This window comes from Diaphorina citri, unplaced genomic scaffold (genome assembly GCF_000475195.1).
Source record: "Diaphorina citri unplaced genomic scaffold, Diaci psyllid genome assembly version 1.1 scaffold216, whole genome shotgun sequence".
Taxonomy (NCBI): Eukaryota; Metazoa; Arthropoda; class Insecta; order Hemiptera; family Psyllidae; genus Diaphorina; species Diaphorina citri.
Genome location: NW_007377653.1, coordinates 251,482 through 273,092, shown reverse-complemented (window position 1 = coordinate 273,092; position 21,611 = coordinate 251,482). Strand labels below are relative to the sequence as shown.

Here is a 21,611-nt window from a genome sequence, read left to right as displayed (position 1 = left end):
TATACACCGATAAAAAAGGAAACACCAGGGGTTAGTAAAAACAGAAAGACACAGAAGTAACTTCGAAGAAGAAGAAAATGTGGGGGACAGAAAATCACAGAAGAAAACCCGAGATTAAAAAGGTAAAAATGAAGCGTAGTTCAAAAATTTTCCAAACACACAGAAAAGACTGGTCAATGTTTGGAAATTTGCAATTATCTCGCCTCTTTGTATGATAATTCCCAATGATGTCCCCCCCACCCGGGGGTTTGATAGGAAAGGGAAAGCCCGATACATATCGATCAATTCGATTCGATAGTTATCGATATTATTGCTAACCTGTGTCTGATCATCGTATATAAAACTGTTCCGGTTCCTACTGGTGAGAGTGGAGGTTCTACTCCCCAAGGTTCCAGTCCTGGCTTCTACTTCACTCCGTCTCATCTCCCATACATTAGGTCTGTTCCTCAGTACGATATCCCCATCCGTTCTTTCCCGGCGTGGTCTGGTCGGTTTCCACTCCCCGCTGTTAATCTTCTTACTGAAACTCGAGAATATGGAGGAGGCAGTACGTCGGGAAGGTACTTCGGCTGGGTTCGGGTTGACATGTTTGCCTTCGGGTATACTCGCCGGTTTCCCTTCGGTTGAACTCGACGACGAGGTAGAAGTAGATGTTGCCAGTTTATTCACCTGAGGCGACAGTTTATTCGCGCGCGGGGGCGGGACTCGGCTGAGTTCGGAAAGGTTCGCGCTCCGTCGGGGGAGAAGCAGGGAGAAGTCCGAGTTCTCGCGACGCAGCACACTCGGGAGATCGACCGAACTGTTCCTCGTGTGTGTTCGGGTTTTAGCCCCGCCCACTTTGTCTTTAGTTTGCTCCGAACCACCGGCGGGGGAGGACGTGGCATTGCTGCTCGCTCCGTTCAAATTCAAATTGTTAAAGAACCGGTCAAAGTCCCACGCTTTGAGTAGTTCGGTATCGGAGATGGGGATGATGGAGGACTGCTGGGTTGGTTTTGGACCGTTTTGTGTTTGTTTAGGGGTTGGGTTTTGGTTATTTCCTGTCTTTGGTGAACCCTGACGCCCCCCTGCCTGCTGTTGCTGCAACTGTTGGGACGTAACGAGAACAGAACAAAAAGGAGAACAGAAAATAAGAGCGAAAGAAAGAAAAATAGTGGAAGTGAAAATAAAATAAAATCAAGAAAATGTAACATAAAGAAATTATAGATTTTCAAAGAATTACTTTTTACAGGATGACTCGAAATGAGTCACCTAATATTTGGCGAAGAAAACATCTGCCTTCTTCTGTTAAAAATTCTCATTTTCCTAATTATTTATCTTCGCTACAATTGGAAACTCAAAGACTTGTGATCAAGGACATTCGAATATTAAGTGCACAATTCAACAACATACATATTCAGTTATTAAACTGTTTACTTCCCAAGCGCATTGCACAATACTCGTAAGTCATATAATTCAAGAGATGCATTTTGCAATGAAAAATGCCACAATTGATGCAAACTATAACTAAATTGTGAATTTAACACAAAAAAAGTAAAAAGATAAAAACTAGCTTTAAAATCAGTTGTTAGCTGCAACACAACAATCAAGGCTCATACTCTAGTATCAATGCTAAGACAACATACAAATCATACAATGGTGGAAATCATACTCTAGAGATGAGTACTTCAATCTTTTCTCACCAACTGTACAATTTAGGTACACCACTCAAAACTGATGAACATTTTTCATGGGGATTTTGTATTATGTACTTTGGTTTATGAATCTTTGTTTCATGTTAAAAAAAACTTTCTGATCAAGTTCATACCAAAATTGTTTGTGAAAAGTGTTCGAAACTTTGGGGTTTTGTTAATAATGAATTATTATTTTTTTTTTTTTTTAGTAGGGTATTATGTACACATGTAAAATGAATTCAACCTCAACCCTGAGATCTTGAGAAGGCAAAAAATGTTAAGGCAGATAGGTCAGATAAGGTATAAGTACGGGTATGCATAATGTACAAAAAACTATCACCCCGAGAAACATCTATACACAGAAGAAATGTTTGTACATCTCATCAGTTAGGTATATTAGACGCCTAATGACTAAAATTTGCACAGATATTATAAAGGATGAGTAATAGGCAGGGACAAAGGGTATATTTACACAATGCTATCCGCTACATTGATTTCCAAAGAACTTGTGAGTAAAGCCTCATTCAAACAATAGTCAAATTTAAGTAGGCCGACAACCATTTTGCAAACTTTTAAGGAAAAACGAAAAAAACTTCTTTTTCTTTGACTGTGAGATTCCGGAATACCAAATTCAGGTGGAACTTGCATGCAAGTCACCATACACGATTGTTTTCACACGAGGATCAACTTGCATGCAACTTTGACACCGTGTGAATGGGGCTTTAACAAAACGAATAGTGCAACACAAATAAACCACATGGTTGCGTATTATGACACACAGGGGAATATTGGAGGGAGTTAGGTGCTGTGCAATACTGGGACATAGTAGGGAGCATTGAGAGAGTGAGTGATTGTGAGGAAGAAAAATCCCGTGCTTTGTACAAGCTTTATTTCCTTTTGAGAGCACATGACAAAGTGGCGCCCCTTTTAAAATGAATTTATTTTTTATTTTATTTCCTTTTACCACCGCAGCGGAGGGCGATAGCACGTTAAATGCACCCAGTTCCCGATGAATCACTCAAGTTAAGCAACATTGCGCGTGGTTGGTAAAAGGATGGGTGACCATCTGGGTCATTACGTGCGGCCGACTTTTCTCAGCCCTATTCAGGCTGGGTGAAGTTAATGTGAGTAGGCGGGTACCTTGCCAGCTTGTGTTGGAAAGGAGGGTAAAACCCATGTCACTAAAATCCTACTCTCCTGGGTACCTATACATTATTTACATCCTCGCTATTTTGATGGTTACAGGTTACAGCTCCCATGGTGTAGTGGTCACTGCGCTCACCTTGCACGCGGGAGACCCGGGTTCGATTCCCGGCGGGGTCAAGAAATTTGTATCATGCAAATAATTGATTCCGTGACTGGCTGTTGCGGGCGGGTCCCACTCAGCCTCGTGAGGAAAATGAGTAGCTATGACATATAAATGCGCATAGCGACCGGTGCCAGCATGGTAGGTAAACGTTGGATAGCCTCGTGAGGAAAATGAGTAGCTATGACATATAAATGCGCATAGCGACCGGTGCCAGCATGGTAGGTAAACATTGGTTGTTAGGATTATTCAGATATTGGGAAAAATCCTACAATGCTGCAGTGAGCACCAAAGTTGTGATATAATAACACAAAGCAACTGCATTTACATTTTTACATTTTGACTGTTACATTTACGGGGGTCTGTAGTAACTACAGGAAAAACATCACATTGGGAGAAAATAAAACACAATATTGAAATAAATAAACACTTTGTTAACTCCAAAGACAAAACCGCTTGTTGAACGAACAAAATGAGTTTTAACCTGTCAATTGCGAACTAGTGTCATGTCACAAATACATACATATGTAACGCTAGTACTTTAAGGGCTAAAGGGTAATAATTTGCTGTGATGAACACAATTTAATTAAAATTTCTTGGTGATAAATAAAGTTGATAGGTTTTGTTTTCGAAGTGACAACATACTCAAATAAACACAGATAAATACCTAAGTAAACAAAACAATAAAAATAAATATACGAAAAATAAAATGCTAACAAATTTCAATAAATAAAAATATTACTAAAATAATTTTCAGGTAAGTGTTGTGCTTACCCCCTAAGGTTAAAGACATGCAGAGGGGGAGTTTATTACTTACCCGTCTCATAATGAGAGTTCGGTCTCCTGATTCATCTTCATCAGGGGTGGGGGGTAGGGGACGGTTAGGGGCCCCACCTATACCTGCCCCTCCACTACTGCTACTCGATGCCCCTGAGAAATAGATAAATCATTTGAGATATTACAATTGCAGCCACAAGGGAAGATCGAAGCCAAGACTTCATGAAAAAATGCAACTACATCTAGTTTTAAGAAATTATCAATTTTCATAATGTAATACAGAAGGAAAGTTTTGTTTGGAACTTGAACTGTCTTGGCGTTTTTGGGATATTCTAATTCTAAACGTTTTTCGAGTTCTGCCCCTGGGAAAGACTTTAAAAGCACTGTGCATACAAGAATTACACGAAAGAATCGTTTTCGATGCATTTTTTTTCTATTTCTGGTGGGTATCGAACCCAGATCCTTGGCACTGTGAGTCTCTTACCTTCACGATGTGACGAGGACGAGAATTCGGCGGGTCTGAAAGAAAATTCCGGGCTGCATGTTAATAAAACAGAATATACTCGTTAGATTGGGAGAGAAATCATAAACACAAATACATAAGATGAAAAAATAAAAAAATGAAATAATAAAAGTCGAGAAATAATCGAAAATATTAGCTTGGAAAGTAGCGCGTCCGTCCTGTGAGCTCTGGATCACGGGTTTGATTCCCGTCCGGGCGGAAATTTATCCTCAACAGATAAGGTCCAATTCTTAAAAAAATAATAATAATAAAAAAAAACACGTCACAGGTGCTGCTGCTAACTTAAATCCAAGAGGTGGACTTCTGATCTGGAGGTTGGTGGTTCGAGTCCAAGTTAAGCGATAAAATTATCGAGATGTATTTAATTGTAGAACGACAATTTTTTTTTTTTTACTTACTGTGCTTTACTCTGGTCGGTAGCTAATAGAGTACCATCACTCAATATGGAAGGTGCATGGGATGAGGGCCTAGGAGCCCCTCCACTCACACTCACAGTCACTGGTAGATTGTCTTCACCCTCCCCTAAATCATCATCGTCATCCGAGTCTGAAAATACAATATCAAGAGACACTCGAATAAATATCAATGGGAAAAATAGAATAGTTTAGATTGGATGGAACTAGTGGTTCGCTCGTCCTTTGTACGGGATCAGTGCGACGTAAGAGGTATGACTTCGAAGCGCCGCCATTTTGAATCAGAAAGAAATGTGACACAAATTTAAGTAGCCCATGTCACCCTCAGTACTCTTTATAACAAAAACAAAAAAAAAAAAAAAAAAAAAAAAAAAAAAAAATCGATCGAGCCATTTAAACCTACATAGTATAGGGACGCTAAACAGGGTGAACAGGAAAAACGTAACCAAAAACTCAGGGTAGATTCCTGAGGTCCGTTTGAAAATTTAAAAGAAAATGCTGATTAGGGAAATTTCTAAATTAAAACTTACTAAAAGGTACCAAAAAGATAATTTTAGTGTTTTCAGTTTTACTTATTTTAATGGAAATTTTGTGCAGATTTCAGCTATGAAATCCATTTTCTATGTTTAACTGAAAAAAAGTTCTGACCGGTTTTTTGAGGGAAGGTCGTGTATTTTAAAGAAAAAACAAAATGGCGGATAACTCGGAAACTAAGCGAGATACGAAAAAAGTTATAGAACGTTTTTAATTGGAAATGACCTCAGGAATCTACCCTAGGCTTTTGGTTACGTTTTTCATGTTCACCCTGTATAGGGTCCCCATTCAGAGGGTAAATTTGTGTATTACCTGAGTCGAGTATATTGGTGATGGGTTTGTTGGGAGGTGGGGCAGCGTGACCCCTAGCAGCAGGTACAGGAGCATGTCTACCTCCTCCTCCTACTCCTACTCCTAACTCATTCAGTTGAGCCGCTACCATGTCCAAATCCTAGAGGAGAAGAGAGTGGATGTGAGATCAGTACTAGTGACTTAGTATTAGATATTTATTAGAGCTGGATAAGTGAATTGTGGAACTCAATCACAATCCTTTCGGGCCCGACAAAGGTCCAAGTGGGCCCAAAATTGAAATGGAAATTTTCTTAAAACTATAGGGGTCCTCTAGGGTACAGTCGTGGCCAAAAGCTATGAACACAATTATTTCTTTTTTGAGGAAGTTAAAATACTGTTTTGTTTATGAAGATGCCGAAAAACCTTTAAACTCTCTTTCGTGTAATATAAGGCCAGGCGGCGCTTCGAACTCTTGACGTTCGCGCGCCTCCTGGCAAGCTTGATCATTGATATACATAAGAAACATCTATCCATATAATAGGTTTCAGTATTAATGGATAGGTAAATGAAAATCTAGTAAGTCGACTCCATGTTTGAAAGAAAGAAGCAAATACTTTACCTCTGGATTTCTGGGCGGTGGCTGAGTGACAGAGTGAAGAGAAAGACAGACATGGAAGTAGAAGAAGACAAAACAAAGTAAGAAACGTAGACAAGATACCAATAGAATAAGTAGAAATAGCGACAATATACCAAAATAGACAAAAAGACAAAAATATGTGAGGAAAAAAAACTGTGGAAAGTTCTGCAATCCACTTCTGCACCACTTCTGCAGAAGTGGAAGGGCACTTCTGCAGAAGTGGAAGGGCACTTCTGCAGAAGTGGAAGGGCACTTCTACAGAAGTGGAAGGGCACTTCTACAGAAGTGGAAGGGCACTTCTACAGAAGTGGAAGGGCACTTCTACAGAAGTGGAAGAGCACTTCTGCAGAAGTGGAAGAGCACTTCTGCAGAAGTGGAAGGGAAGTGGAAGGGTATTTTTGCAGAAGTAGAAGAGCACTTCTGCAGAAGTGGAAGAGCACTTCTGCAGAAGTGGAAGAGCATTTCTACAGAAGTGGAAGAGCACTTCTACAGAAGTAGAAGAGCACTTCTGCAGAAGTGGAAGGGCACTTCTGCAGAAGTGGAAGGGCACTTCTGCAGAAGTGGAAGGGCACTTCTGCAGAAGTGGAAGGGCACTTCTACAGAAGTGGAAGGGCACTTCTACAGAAGTGGAAGAGCACTTCTGCAGAAGTGGAAGAGCATTTCTACAGAAGTGGAAGAGCACTTCTACAGAAGTAGAAGAGCACTTCTGCAGAAGTGGAAGGGCGCTTCTGCAGAAGTGGAAAAAGTTTTTGTTTAATATTGAAGAAAAAAAAAAATGGTGCTGTTTAAAAACTTAATTTTCATTCAACATTGAAATCTCCCCCAGAAGAATAAAATCAAGTAGGTATTTACTTAAGTGCATATTTACAAAAGTTATCATTAATAATTTGATCATTTGATTGAAAGGACATGAAAGAATTTTAGAAGGGGAAAAAAATCCTAAATCACAGAAACCTTCACCCACCCACAATGTGGGTCCCACATACATACCATGGGTGGGAACACATGGGAAGTTCTCTGTTGAGGTTGGGGTGGCGGTTGTTGGGTGGGTGGGGGTTTGGATTCTCGGGGTGGGGGTGGCAGTGGACGTGCTGGAGGATGAGGATCTGGCACAACTGAAAACATACAAACACATCAAAAAATATTGAGCGAGAGAAAAAACGTTGGACCCTTTGAGGTTTAGCTGATGGTAAGTCAGTGTCTAGACTCTAGAAGTTCAAGTGGATTTCAAAAACCTCATTTTTGGCCCCAATTCTAGGGGTCAAAGATATATTGGTGAAATCCAATGTAGAACCCATACAAAGTAGGCTTCAGCCACTCTAATTAGTTTAAAAGGTACAGCACCTGATGTAGTGTAAGGAAGCACTAAATCGCGAGTTCGTTTCCCGCCCAAGGCAAACTTTCAAGGCAAACTTTAACCTTAACCTTTCTTCTATCCTGTCCTCTTTCTGCCTTCGATTTCGGGACGATAAGACACCTTCGTTGTTACGGTTCAATCTATCTTTTTCTTTTTGATAGCTTCTATCTGCCTCGGTTATTTTCATCTCACACAATGTTCCAACTTTTTCTTCGGTCTTCCACTTGTATCTGTCTAACTCTTTTCCAACAGTTCCCTCTATAAAGAAATAAACTAGAATAGAATAGAATATACCTTGTTTATCCTGCTCGAATGAGACTAAAAAGTCCCTTTACCCCAGCAGTCTAAACAAGGTCTCGTTTATTTTATGGGTTTAATATTGTACAATGCTTAGTTATTACTATAGACTGTACAATGTACAATGCATAGTTAGACCGTTTTTTGCTAATTTCTCACTTTTCAAGCTTCTGTGTATCAAAAAAAAAAAAAAAAAAAAAAAAAAAAAGAAAAAGAAATGACAATAACAATAATGATAATGAGAAGAGGAAAATAGAAGAGAACAGGAAAAACTAAAACTAAACATCTGGAAATAAAGTAATAAAAAAAGTCCAAGGGGGCCTACTCACCAATAAGTCTCTGAGGTAGGGAAGGTCGGGAGGGGGGGCCTGGTTCCGGAATTTCTTCTCGCTCGTTCTTGCTTTGCTTGGATTGCTTGCCTGCGGGTTCGTGGGTTCGACCCTCCTGAAGGACAGAGAAAAATAATTTAACCCATTAGTCCCTGAATTATTATTTTTTCTTTGGTTTTTATTTACTGTAATTTCGGTTAAGCCAAAACTTTGATTTGGGTGTACCTACGTTAAATTTTTGGGATATTTTTAAGTATGTTTCAAGATTATTTTTCATTTTTTTTTTTCGAACTTTCATATTATTTTTACTATGTTTATTACCTGTATTTGTTGAAAGTTTCTTCTCAATGTATTATCTCCCGGGGCTTGTATTATACTGGATGGTTCACCTCCTACGCCTGTCTCCTCTTCCTCATTCTCACTTCCACTGTATCTGAAAATTCATGACAAGTCAAACCATTAGATATCTCCGGGGAAAAAAATCTGCAGAGAAAGAAAAGGGGAAGACGATCTTCAGATATGATTTTTTCCACTCCTAAACGGTAATTTTGAGGCTTTTTTGGAAATAGATAAATTTTACAACAAAAAATGCATGGTACACTAGCGCTGTGGGTTCGAAAATCGATGAGTCCTTTTGGAACTAAGAGCGAATCCGGGATTCAGAATTGTCTAGAACCCAGCATACAAGAATACAAAATTCATAAATAAAATAGGAAATATGAGTGGGAAACTGGGAAACATGTGATAAATTCCATGCCTCGGCTGGGATCAAACCCGCGTACTCCTGTTTACCAAGCGAGCGTCTTGACCACTATATCACCGCGCCAATAGCTTACCTATGGCTGGAGAATGCTCCAGTTATAATGGTACTTGACAAAGTATGCCATTTGGAAAATATGGCTTACCTATAGTCATCTCTCTCCTTCTTCCTCTTCTTGCACGTATCTATATGATCTTTGAGTTGAATCCTAGCCTGCCTCTCTGTAGGCTGATCACGAATGAATGGATGTTTGAGAAGTTGATCTGTGTAGGGACGTTGGTGATAGTCTTTCACTAGGACTGTCTCAATGAAACCTAAACACAAGGACAAGATATTTTAGCAAAATCTCGAGGAGTAAGTATACAATATATCTCAATGAAATCTAGACAAAAAGACGGGGATTCCGTTTGCAAAGTCTTGTGGAGAACAAGAAACTTCGACGGGAAACTCCTTTTTGAAATTGCGGAAAAACATGTTTCTATGATACCATGAAAACAGCTGCGAATCTCCGAAGATCTGTGTCGTAGTATTCTAGTTCTGTAGTGTGTAATATGCCCCTCATCAAATGGGCGATAAGAGACACAACACTCCCCATTTCGATCGTGGGCCAACACAAGAGCACCACCAGAAAGTAACCAACTGAAATATTTGCAGAAAAACAGGGACAATTTTTTGGGGATTGAAACCGAGAGCCTCTGCATGGCAAGCAAGCCCGTTACCACTGGTCTAATCGTGCCCTTTAAAGGTAGTATAGGTAATATTTCGGCCCAGAAATGAAAATTCCAAGTCAAAGTAGCGCTTTATTTACAATGTCAGCTTATACCAAGATTTCTATGTATGATCAAAGTTTAAAAGAGCAAAGAACTTAAACTAAACAAACAGTTTAATGTAAAAAAATCACTCACTTTGGAATTTCTTGGGCCACTTCTTAGACTTGAGGCGGGGTGGTGCGTTGCGCGGTATGAGGAATAAGGCTCTCATCGGATGTAGATCACACAGAGGAGGTTGTGACTCAGCCATCTCCAGAGCAGTGATACCCAGACTCCATAGGTCAGATCTGTTAATAAATAACATTGGGAAGTTTATTAGTAAATTAGTATTAATATTTTTTTTTTTTCCTAAGAGGATTCATAGAGGGAACTGTAAGAAAGGATAAGGCGCAAGAGAATTTGAGGGAGAGGGGATGGATAAGAGAGGAAGCAAAGAATAGAGGATTGTGGAGGGAGAGACTAGAGAAATGCCAATCCTTGGCAAAGTTAAAGATGAAGAAGATAGGGGGAACTGAACTGTAACTGCTGAAGTATTATAGTCCCGAAAGCTAAGGGAAGTAAAAACTAGGCAAAGTTAACACTCAAGTCTTGAACCACAGTCAACCATACTGAGGACTTGTGCTTGTTCTTTAAAAGCAGAGAAACCCCTTTGAAAGGCTGCCAGCTAGCTAGGCTGGTTAGGGTTAGCTGTTCTCCCTGTTTATAGTCCCAGAGTCTAACTTTGTAAATCTTTGATATTATTTGTAAAGTCTGGAATTTGGATCAAACCCTCGCCTCAGCTTGAATCGAACCCACGCCCTCCCGCTTACCTGTTATCATATGTAGCGTCTGGATTTTCATCGCACGCTATAACCTCAGGTGCCATCCAGTAGGGGGTTCCTATGAATGTGTTACGACGTCCTATAGTACGATCCAACTGAGCCGAAACACCGAAATCCACTGGAAATGAACAAGAAGATTTTTAGTGTGTGTCCTGCCGAAGCAGTAAATGTATAGACCTTATTAGAGAGTGGGTGAAAAACACGTGACGTGATAGTAGTGTGTTTCTACGTTTTTCGTTCCAAAATCGAAGACAGATAGAGGACAGAATAGAAGAAATAAAGCCGTTCCGAGAACGAACCTTATCTTTTAAGGACAAAGGCGGAATCGAACTCGCAACATAGCGTTTACAAGGCAGGTGCTCTATCATACAAGCTAACTAGGCTTACTTATGATGTGTAATTTGAGGTTTGGGAACTGTAACAATGGAGAATGGAGGTCTTATTGTTCCAAAACCGAAAGGAAATGGACAGGATAGGAGAAAGGCAGCCGTTCCGAAAACGAACATTATCTGTTTAAGATAGCACTTATGGCATTACTTACCTAGTTTAACTTCAGCATTGTCCGTGAGCAGCACATTTTGTCCCTTGATATCTCGATGGATCACCTTGTTCTCGTGCAGATATTTGAGCCCTCGCAATATTTCCCGACATATGAATGCAATCCATTCTTCTTTCAGAGATTGGCCCTTGGTAGATTTGACCAGATCAGTAACCGAACCAGCGCCACAATATTCCATAACGAGCCATAGCTGATCATCCTTCCCGGGCGGGGACTTCTTGATAAATGCCCCGTAGTAGGTGGCAATGTTACGATGGTTTGAATACTGGAGGGGAATATTGGAGAAGAAACAATTATTTCTTTGAAGACCTACTGTTAAGAAATCATAGATAGTACGTTTTTTTTCTGTGGGATGAGTAAAAAGTGGGAAATGTGGAGTGAGGAGTTTTTCCTGGAATAAGGCCATCAGCCATAGAGTAAAAACTGAGGAGAAAAGGAAGTTCAGAGATGCTAGTGGAACAAGGCCCTAAACACTACTCTTTGATAAATGGGAAAATGGATATATCAGCCATGAGTCCACCTAGGAGTACAAGAAGTTGAATTCCTTTCACCTTTTAAGGTCTGTGATATGGATTACAGTCACTAGTTCTGGAGTTGGCAGGCAAGGCCTTTTCAGCAACTTACTTCCAATAAAATAAATTGTATCTCCTAGAGAAAAAGCTATGAATCTTACCTTTTTCAAGACATTGATTTCCAATTTAATTTCTTCCTCTTCATCCTGCAAAGAAAGAAAGTGGAGGAACATTTAGTAAAGTTGTAAACACATTTCCATCATACAGAACTGAACTGGAGAGACCAGTTATTCTAGGATAGAGGTTTCCAATTTTAGTGAGTGTAGGACCCACTGCATGTCAGCCTTTACTTCAAGGACTACATGAAGGGAAGGAGGGAGGTCTGATTCATGACAAAAGTGATTAAGTTGTAGGTACAATATTTATGTATAGAAAAAATCTCATGAAGCTCTGGGGCTATCCTAGAAGTGATCAAGGACTGCCAGTTGGAAATTCCTGGTCTACATCTTTGTGCAATTTTTCAAGTTTATTTGTCTCAGTGACAGGGGTGATCTGCAAATTAGCACCTAGAAATAACCAACACATAAATAAGGAAAATAAAAATGGCTAAAAGAAATCTATGAAAAAGGGTTTTTGTTATTATCTTACCTCAGTCACATCCATGACTTTGATAGCCGCCAATTGCCCTGTCTTGGTGTGACGGCCCTGAAATAAAATGGAACATTGACATTTTCAGGAAAATAATGAAATATCATAAACATTCCATTCATTTTATGTCTTATAATTCTTAGAATTTGTCACAGGGGTCCATTCACATGCATATTTTTGTGTCTTTCCAACAGTTATTGATTGATTTTTTTTTTTTATTTTTTCTTTTCTTATGGGTAATCCTTTCATTTAGGATATATTTCTCTAAAATGAAAACCACCTGAATAATGACCACCAATGGTCTTTACTTATGGGTTCTACAAGTGGTACACTTACCTTGTATACTTGTCCATAGGTTCCATTTCCTACGACTTCAATCAGCTCAAAGATTCCAGCAGGATCCTGAAATAAACATTTCCATATCAAGTTATTATTAACAATGTTTAGGGTGAGTTTTACCAAACCTTCTTTTAAGTCCAATAGCCTGTTAGCTTCACAGCCCTTCTATGGGCTGAAAAAATATTGGTGTAATCCAACCTTGGAGTTTTGTATTATAAATGACCTACTACCTATTCAATTTCCCATTTTGTTACCGTATCTTTGACATAAAACTACCTAGGAAAACACTGTGGGAGATTAAAAGCCGATTTTGAAAATTTGGACCGATTGCAATACTTTCATTACTAGTATAGCTCCGCTATACTGTAGTAATAGAAAGTAAAAAAAACGAAGAAAGAATACTTTCTCATTACTAGTATAGCTTCGCTATACTTTAGTAATAGAAAGTAAAAAAACAGATGGCGATCAAGAGGGGAACGAAAGTACTGGATTGCATTAAACCCCAATCTGATAAAGAACAAAAAACACTCACTATTCATAACATCATGGCCTAGTGTTTTGTTTACATTCAAGAGTCACAATGCTTACAAGTCTATCAGTTCAGTCGGTGTCGTGTTGTCTCTGCTTTATTTCTATTGAAACAATCGCAGGTAACTAAGTCAAAGTGATAAAATAACCTTTTTGTTATAATAATGAATTTCTCGCGCCTGGTATTCCAGAGTTAAAGCGCATCATAGGGAAAAAAACTAGTGGTTCAGTGAAATGTAGAATTTCTTCGTTTTGTTCCCTCCAGAACCCGAAAAGAGCCCAAAATCTCACGAGCAAAAATCATTACTTAGATCTTTTTTATAGAGGTTTGACAGAGGGAACTCTAACTGCTAGAGTCTTATCGTCCCGAAAGCGAAGAGAGAAGACAGACAGGATAGAATAAAGCTAGCCGTTCCAAGAACGAACCTTATCTGTTTAGGATAAAATCCGCCGCGGGCGGGAATCAAACCGGCATTTTGAAATTTATCAGTTCCTTGGATTGGGGTAGTTAATTAAAATAATCACCCAGTTAAAATATTTCCCTATTCCAGATTCTATCAAATCAGAGAAGCATCGCAGTCAAAGGTCATTGGGTGATATGAATCAATTCGGAGGTCCCGGAGGAATTCAAGGGGTGAATAATTTCGGTGCAAATCATGGAGTGAAAAATCCAGATAGTCCTCAAATGGAAAGCATCTACCGAGGAAAAGTTTTTTGGGGTAAGCAAAATCCATCAGAGCGGGTTCTACATTCTAGCACACTCTTAAAGTAAGTTTTTCCTCTTATATAGAAATTTTCAGTAAATTTGCCATTGACGTGTCTTATGCATAATTACCCAAAGTTTTTTCAGAGGGTTTTAGCTTCCATTCAGTGACAAGCAACCCAACTTCTCACAGTAACCTTGCCCAGCTTGAGTGGGACTGGGGAAATGAGAAAAAAACAGTGCATGATTACCTGGATGGTCACCCATTTGGATACTAATCACACAATGTTGCTTAACTTCAGTGATCCATTTTAAACTGTTAAATTGAACATGCTGTCACAACTGGCTTTTGTTATGCTGAGAGCTATAGGCTATTGGAGACAGCTCCACTTACACTAGGGTTTACCAACTTGGGATTGAGGTGAAATGAGGATATCCCTACACTTAATAGCCAGGTCAACCTTAGATTGAACTCAATCCAGAGGGAATCTACGGTGGTAAACCTCGACCTTACAAACAAGTAAACCCCCAAAATGTTTCTTACCTCTTGCCATCTGTCTTCTGGCCATCCCTCGGTGTAGGATCTCTTTTCCAAACCTGCAATGAAGTCATCGAGATCTTTGTCCAATTTTTCAGCAAGTTCTGCTCTTTCTTCATCCGTATAGACTTTCGTAGTGGAGTCCTTTGGGTTTTCCATGGTGAACAGCTAAATTTGATGGCTGAGCTTCGCCAATCAGCACAAGCAGGAAAAGTGGAAAAGCACGCAAAATTTTTCCAAAAGCAAAAGCATGGGGTCTACAGTGTTGCCGAATGTAAAATTTCAAATTTATGCTCAAACAACGCGGCCAAAAGCAAAAGCATGGGGTCTACAGTGTTGCCGAATGTAAAATTTCAAATTTATGCTCAAACAACGCGGGTCCTTTTTTTAGAAGTGTGGCGATCAGTCGTCACTCGTGTGAGCGAAGCCTAATGCACCACATACATATCCTCTTTGGATTTATGCAACTGCATTTGTTTTGATTTTAATTTTACACATGTGCATTCAAGATTTCAAGATTTTCCGACCAGTTTGACTTTTCTTATGGAATTTTCCCTTTTTCCACTAGTATTACTAAGTTTCAGTTATTTACAGTGTGAAATTACATTCCTAAGAATATACTGCAATTGTGCATTTCATTTTCTACCGACTACGTTCTCTCTTTTCTTTTATTTGGGAAGTTGGTTTTCACAGAGTCAGAACGCATCTACAACAAACCGACCTCTATCATCCCAAATTGGTGACCCGTGACGCTCCTATCCTGACGCTGCCCAGCCCAAAAGCAAAAGCATGGGGTCTACAGTGTTGCCGAATGTAAAATTTCAAATTTATGCTCAAACAACGCGGGTCCTTTTTTTAGAAGTTTATGCTCATTGACCTTGACAACTGGCAACATTGGTTTGTTTATTTTGATAAGGATTTGGATTACTCAAATTACCTACTCTGATTTCTGGAAAGTTCACCCTTCACGAAAAGAAAAAAAGTTTCAGGCTTTCAGGTTTCAGATAACTGAAAATTGAAAAATTACACGGGAAACTCAACTCATTCCACAAAACAGCAGTGGCCAGTGGCAAGTATTATTAAATTACCAATCCAAAATCAGTTCAAACCGATAGGATTAAGCAATCTGATGGTTAAAAGTATCTGGTTAACTATACTTACCATTTCAACCCCCCCATCTTGTGGCTAAATAAGTGGAGCAAGGAGCAGAGGCTAAAAGAAAAAAGGTAATAGAAAGTAAAAAGACCATGGACTCCATGGAGCTTTCTGCCCACAGCACTGTGCAGTTTTAAATTTGTTATTTCCCTATGGTGTCCCTCTAAGTACGTGCTTGATGTAAATAAAAAACTTTAGCAAGATTTTTCTCAAGACCAACTTTCTAGGATATTATCCTTTTTAGAGGCTGTTCCTTGTTTACAGGTCAATCCAGTAAGTATGGAGGTAGAGGAAGCTGCATCTTCCAATGATGTTCATATAGAAGAACCAAAAGATGTTGAAAATGACCTCTCATTGAAAGATCATTTACTAGGCCAGTTGGACCAGGTTGAAGCTCATGTTGAAGAACTGCGTAAAATGGCATCACAACTCGAGAATGAAAAAGATCAAATCCTCACAACAATACATACTTTGAAGAATATGGACTCATTGAATGACATTGGTGACAGTAAGTTTGCTATGAATCTTATAAAAAATGATAAAGTTCATATTGAGCCATATGTAAGAAATATGCTCTCATCTTTTGCTTTGCCATTTCAAGACACAAGGTAATGAAACTCCAACTTTCTTCTACAGATGAGGAGAAATGGGAATTGCTATAACTCCTGAAAATTTTGATGACAATGTTAACAGTTAAAATAAAAAGGGTACCTATGTATATTGCATTAAAAAACTAATTCAGTTTTTTCCCCCTTCTAACAATAGTAAGTATTATTTGAAATGTGGCATGCTTCCTCTTTTTCAGATGACAAAGATGATATCCTGCGTTATCTTGACAGAATATCTCTCCGATGCACCACCATTGATGTATGTGTCCACACACTTCGTAGTGATGATCAGGTAGAATCTCTTCACCAAGTGAACTGTCTAATAGATAATCTGATAATAGGTAAGCTGTGATGAAATGTCTGAATCTATTTGGGTATGATATTCCATACATTTTGTTCCTGATAAATAATAATAGGTACTAGGTTGTTGTTGTAGTAGCCAAAGTCCCATCAGGTTCTTCCATCCCCATCTGTTACTGGTAGGCCCAGGTGTTCAGCTACTTCAATTGGTTTTACATCTCTTCAATTGCCCCTCAATGTCTGAATCTATTTGGGTATGATATTCCATACATTTTGTTCCTGATAAATAATAATAGGTACTAGGTTGTTGTTGTAGTAGCCAAAGTCCCATCAGGTTCTTCCATCCCCATCTGTTACTGGTAGGCCCAGGTGTTCAGCTACTTCAATTGGTTTTACATCTCTTCAATTGCCCCTCTAAACCAGTGTTTCTTAATTGGTGTTCCGCGGAACCTAGGGGTTCCGCGAGCTGACGGCAAGGGTTCCGCGAGATATTTTGGAAAAATCATACAGTAGATAAAATGCAGTTTCAAAACGACCATCTTAAACTAGGTATTTCATCTTACACAGCTTTTTTTATATAAAAAACTTGTTGTATTTTTATAATAAGGGGGTGGAGGTGGGGGGTGCAATCTTGAAAGTTCAGGGTTCCGTAAATATGTTCACCTTTTGAAAAGGGTTCCGCGGGCCAAACTAATTAAGAAACACTGCTCTAAACCAACACAAATGACACCAATAGGTACTAGGTAGGTAAGTTCAGCTGTTAATTTGACTTTTCAGGAATGAGAGAAACTCCAGAACAGACCCAGACAAAATGTCTAAGCTATGTTGCTGCCTGTAGCTCTTCTTCTACAGTGGGAAATGGAGACAAAACTTTTGAACATGCAGTGCTTGGTTGTGCCCTGGATGATCAAAAGCGTATTCGGCAGCGACTCAATGGACTGCTTGATTATATGACCAAGGAAAAGTGGAAGAAGGCTATTCAACCTATGGACTGAAGGAATATGCACTGATACTAAACTGGTTGTAACAAAGGTCATATTCAAATATTGGTGTTGGAAGGTATGGCCAACACCTTTAGGCTATGATAGGAGGGCCATTTAAGTATTTGTTTGTTTTTAATAAAATGGCCTTATAGAAAATTACTTTGCACATGTAAACAACATTTTATATTATATTCTACATTATACTGTTTTCCCTTTTAGATTTTTAACCAGACCATTCTATGACAGTGAAAATTATTGTTGGATAAGATTTGTTCGAAGTAGAAGACTGATTTGAATGGTAGATCAAGAGGTCACTAAACCTTCCGTTGGGCGCAATGCTAAACCTTAACACATTTGGGCGCAATTCATCAGTGAGATGAAGTCAAAGAAAAACAGATTTGAGCTTTTATGTTTATTTTCTTCGTAATAATTTAAATTGAAACTTTATTCTGAACGTTTTTGGTACCTAAGTACCTATGTAAAAAATTATTACCTATTGGGAATAAATCAAATTAAAAAAATAATCTCTAGTAGGTACCTGTGCTGCATATCAGTCAAAAATGTAGTTACTTCATCTCACAGACGAATTGCGCCCGACGGAGGGTAAACTCAGCAATTTGCAGACTTTGAATTTTTCTTACATTTAGACCTAAAAATAGTCTTTGAATAAACTCTGCTTTGTCACACCCACACACACTTTCCTAAGGAGGAAATTTTTAAAGTCTAAAGTATTTTCTCTTGCATATCGTTTATTTTTTATTTAGTTTTGTGTTAGGTATATGATTTTGTGAAATTAAACTTGTTGAATGAAGTAAAAACTTCATTAGTTTATAAGACTTGTACCTATACTTCTTATGAAAGACATATTATTGTTCCCCTTTTACTTTCCTTTCCTTTTATTTTCTACACAGGCTTTTGCTTGGACGTAATTTTTTCCATTTGCTAGTAAGTTTACTTATTCCCTTATTTTAGATTTATCCTTTTATATATGCTTAGAATTATTATATTTTTGTGATATATTAAAACATAATTATAATGGAGTATGGGTGAAATTAAACGTTCGAATTTTTTTTCGTTCTAAATAAAAAATAACAGTGTTTTTATTTAAATGTTTTATTGATATAGAGAGAGGTATTATGATACAATATTAAATAATAGGATAAATAAATAAAGGTAGGGTATATAAATGATTTTTCATAAAATGAAACAGCTATTTTTTTCTCTTGTCAACACACCCCCGATTGTTTGGTATAATAAAATTTTCAGAATAATCAATTTTATTACGAGGAAAAAACATTCCAGACTTATTTGAGTGAGCATGTAAAGAGGGTAACACAGTAAACGCAAAAGTTTCAAAAGGTGCCGCGAAAAAAGCGGAGTTTTAATCCAATGGACAAAATGAGGTGTGTTGAACAAGAACTATTCGGTTATCATTAAAGCTAATGTCAAGATAGTATAAGATATAATCATTAATATCAATCGAAAATTCTTACAAATCTACCAAGAGCTAACAAATTTATATTTATGAAAGAAAACACGCATTTATTGTGATTGGTATAATTTGAAAATAAAATCAAAAAGTAAACAAAGGTCTGTAGACTTTTAGTCAAATCAACTAGGGTGGTGTATAGGGACCCACATTTCTTGGGAACAAAAAAGCTGTAACGATAAGTCGGTTTTTAATCTTTCTTGTTTTAGCAACAGGAGGCACTCAACCAGATAGACACCACGCTCGATGTAGCTAAAAGTTAGTGCTCTATTGGGGACTGATGCTTATACCTTTGTTTATTTTCTTATTCGAAACAACCTTTTAAGAAAGGTTAAACGTGAATGACGTACCTTGGTGTCTCTTTAAAGTACTTATAAATATAAATAGAAGCTAGTGTAATGTAATGTAAGTATAATAATCGGGTTTTTCAAAATATGTTTAAACTTAAAAAATAAGATAATTGGTTTTTCAACCATACATGGTTGAATATTATACAACTACTATAATTGGTTGTACTCTTTATCTACACGAGATAAACTACAGACAACTGGCTCCAGCAACCAGCTGATAGAAACTTAAAATAACCTCGCCTGGTGCTGAGAACAGTTATAGCGGGACTTCAGTTGTGTCTAAAGACAGAGGAGAAGCTATACAATAATATCAAGGGAGTGTCTAGGTGTACGTCATTTTTCTCCATTCTGTCAGGGGATCCCAAAACGGATATTTCCAACCATTTCCCGATTTTGAAAATTTGGACCGATTGCAATACTTTCATTACTAGTATAGCTGCGCTATACTGTAGTAGTAGAAAGTAAAAATTATCTCATCTGAGAAAACAATATAAATTTTGATCTACAGTATTGAATACCAACCTCATCTCACTAATCAGATATTAACTTCAAGCCATTACCTTTAGAAATTCAAGAATCCCAATTTTACCCAACACACACCAACCTGATAGAAACTGAAAAAGTTTTGATCTCTCCATTACCTTACTGATTCAGTTGCTACTGACAAAGGACATGACATCTTATCACTACCTTCCCGTAGAAGGTTACATAGGTAAGGATTTGCTTCTGAAATACAACCATCTCTAAATAGCTCCATTACCCAATGTTAGTGACATTTGAATACCTTTCATTGTATAGAAAAGCTTGTGTGAGTAATGAATACTTATGTGGAAGTCAAATTATTTCTTCATGACTCCTAAATATTTCTTGTATTGGTCAAGTATTAGTCATCAAATTTAATGGGTACTAAAAAATAATGCAGAATTCTTGATAAAACCCTCGGACAATGACTTCTCTGTTACTCACAATCCCAAGAGATCTTAGCCGGGGAACTTTCTAGCTGTGTAATCCAAGATTTTCTTTTTCTCTAGGAAGGAATATACTTACCTTCAATGCATTTAGATCGATGTCATCTAGAGAACAATTGACACTAGGAACCAAAGCACTATTATGAGCCATTGTTTGGGGAGCTTTACAACCAGAGGAAAATTGATTTCGAGACTTTACACATCAAATTGCAGGTGATGTTCACTGAACGCTACCTTTCTAAACACATAACTTCTTTCACTAAACTAGGTAATCATCTAATTATTCAGATTAATTAATTATTTATTTAGATTAATTGAAAGGAAACACAAAAAATGTCCACACCTAGGCCTAAAAAATAAAAATAATCAGAAATGAATGGATAGTTCGTGACGTCATCTCAAATCGGAGATAAAAGGAATCGATATCAAACTATCGATTATCAAAGTGAAAAAACGATTAATCGATTCGGTCAAGGAGGTTGGCGTGGATAGGACGTGTTGGCATTTTTAAGGTCCGTTTACACGACCTTTTGGATTTTTGTCCCTTTGAACGATCGATAATGCGTAAAGTCAGCGCAGGTGTAAAAGCACGTTGAATGCACGTTCCCACAGTACCAACGAAACACTGAAGTTAAGTAACGTTGCGCGTGGTTGGTAAACAGAGACGCCTAGCTTATGACGGGACTCTGAGGAGTCAGAGGTATAAAAAAAAGTAACTTCCGACCTTGTAAGCTTTAGGTTGCGGGATCGATACCCGCTTGGGGCAGTCTTCATCAGATAAGGTTCGTTCTTGGAACGGCTGGGTTTCTTTTAACCTGTCCTCTGCTTCTCTCTTCGATTTAAGACCTCTGGTGTTACCTCTAAAGGTCCCTCTTAAATAATATAATAATAATAAAAAAAGAAAAGATCGATCGATCAACTCAATAGGTATCTATTTATCTAATATATAAAAATCTGGTGTGAACATCACACGACTTTCTATTACATTTGCGGAATACGTATTTGAAAAAAAAAATAAATTATAAAAAAATTAAAATTTTTCATTTCAAATGTGACAAGGATGCGACACGAAACTTTTGGTTAAGACTGGTGCAACGCTTGGCGGCATTTTACCGCTTTTTGGCGGTTTTCAACTATACTGACTAAACGGTTAGAGATATTGTAAATGTTACAACAGAACATCCAAATAAACACCATTCAGTAGAATAAGGAAAGTCGTGTGATGTTCACACCAGATTTTTTAAATAGGGAGTTTCTTGTCAGTCTCTTCCAGACAGCCCTATTGTGTACGTGTACCTTATGTCCTGATAAATTTTTCTCACCTAAGTCTTGATTTACACAATCTTTCCAGCTTTTCTTCCGTCTCCCTCGCCCTTCTCTATCCCTCACTTTCATTTCTGATTCGCCATGAGTTCATGTGACGTCACGTGATGGTAGTGTTCCCTT

The 21,611-nt window shown here is 38.2% G+C and overlaps 2 protein-coding genes across 5 annotated transcripts; one reads left to right on the top strand and one right to left on the bottom strand.

Annotated features, from left to right (window-relative positions):
* Nucleotides 1-318: 318 nt before the first annotated feature.
* LOC103506122 (serine/threonine-protein kinase mig-15) lies at nucleotides 319-20,523 on the bottom strand (the record flags this gene model as incomplete). Of its 3 annotated transcripts, none has more annotated exon segments than XM_017442720.2 (17): nucleotides 319-1,083; nucleotides 3,794-3,906; nucleotides 4,238-4,290; nucleotides 4,675-4,822; nucleotides 5,536-5,674; nucleotides 6,134-6,154; nucleotides 7,142-7,266; nucleotides 8,135-8,249; nucleotides 8,456-8,567; nucleotides 9,040-9,208; nucleotides 9,800-9,951; nucleotides 10,474-10,603; nucleotides 11,027-11,309; nucleotides 11,718-11,762; nucleotides 12,205-12,261; nucleotides 12,541-12,606; nucleotides 20,245-20,523. In XM_017442720.2, coding segments are annotated over 17 exon segments (2,565 nt in total), but the record flags the coding sequence as incomplete, so codon positions are not given.
* Nucleotides 15,202-19,238, top strand: LOC103506121 (BAG family molecular chaperone regulator 2). Of its 2 annotated transcripts, none has more exons than XM_008470505.3 (4): nucleotides 15,202-15,381; nucleotides 15,732-15,975; nucleotides 16,273-16,416; nucleotides 17,153-19,238. In XM_008470505.3, the coding sequence occupies exons 2-4, from the start codon at nucleotides 15,747-15,749 to the stop codon at nucleotides 17,368-17,370; spliced, it is 591 nt and encodes a 196-aa protein (XP_008468727.1). In that variant the 5' UTR covers nucleotides 15,202-15,381; nucleotides 15,732-15,746; the 3' UTR covers nucleotides 17,371-19,238. The 2 variants fall into 2 exon arrangements, with proteins under 2 accessions (XP_008468727.1, XP_008468726.1); XM_008470504.3 differs by having other exon boundaries at nucleotides 15,202-15,538.
* Nucleotides 20,524-21,611: the final 1,088 nt, after the last annotated feature.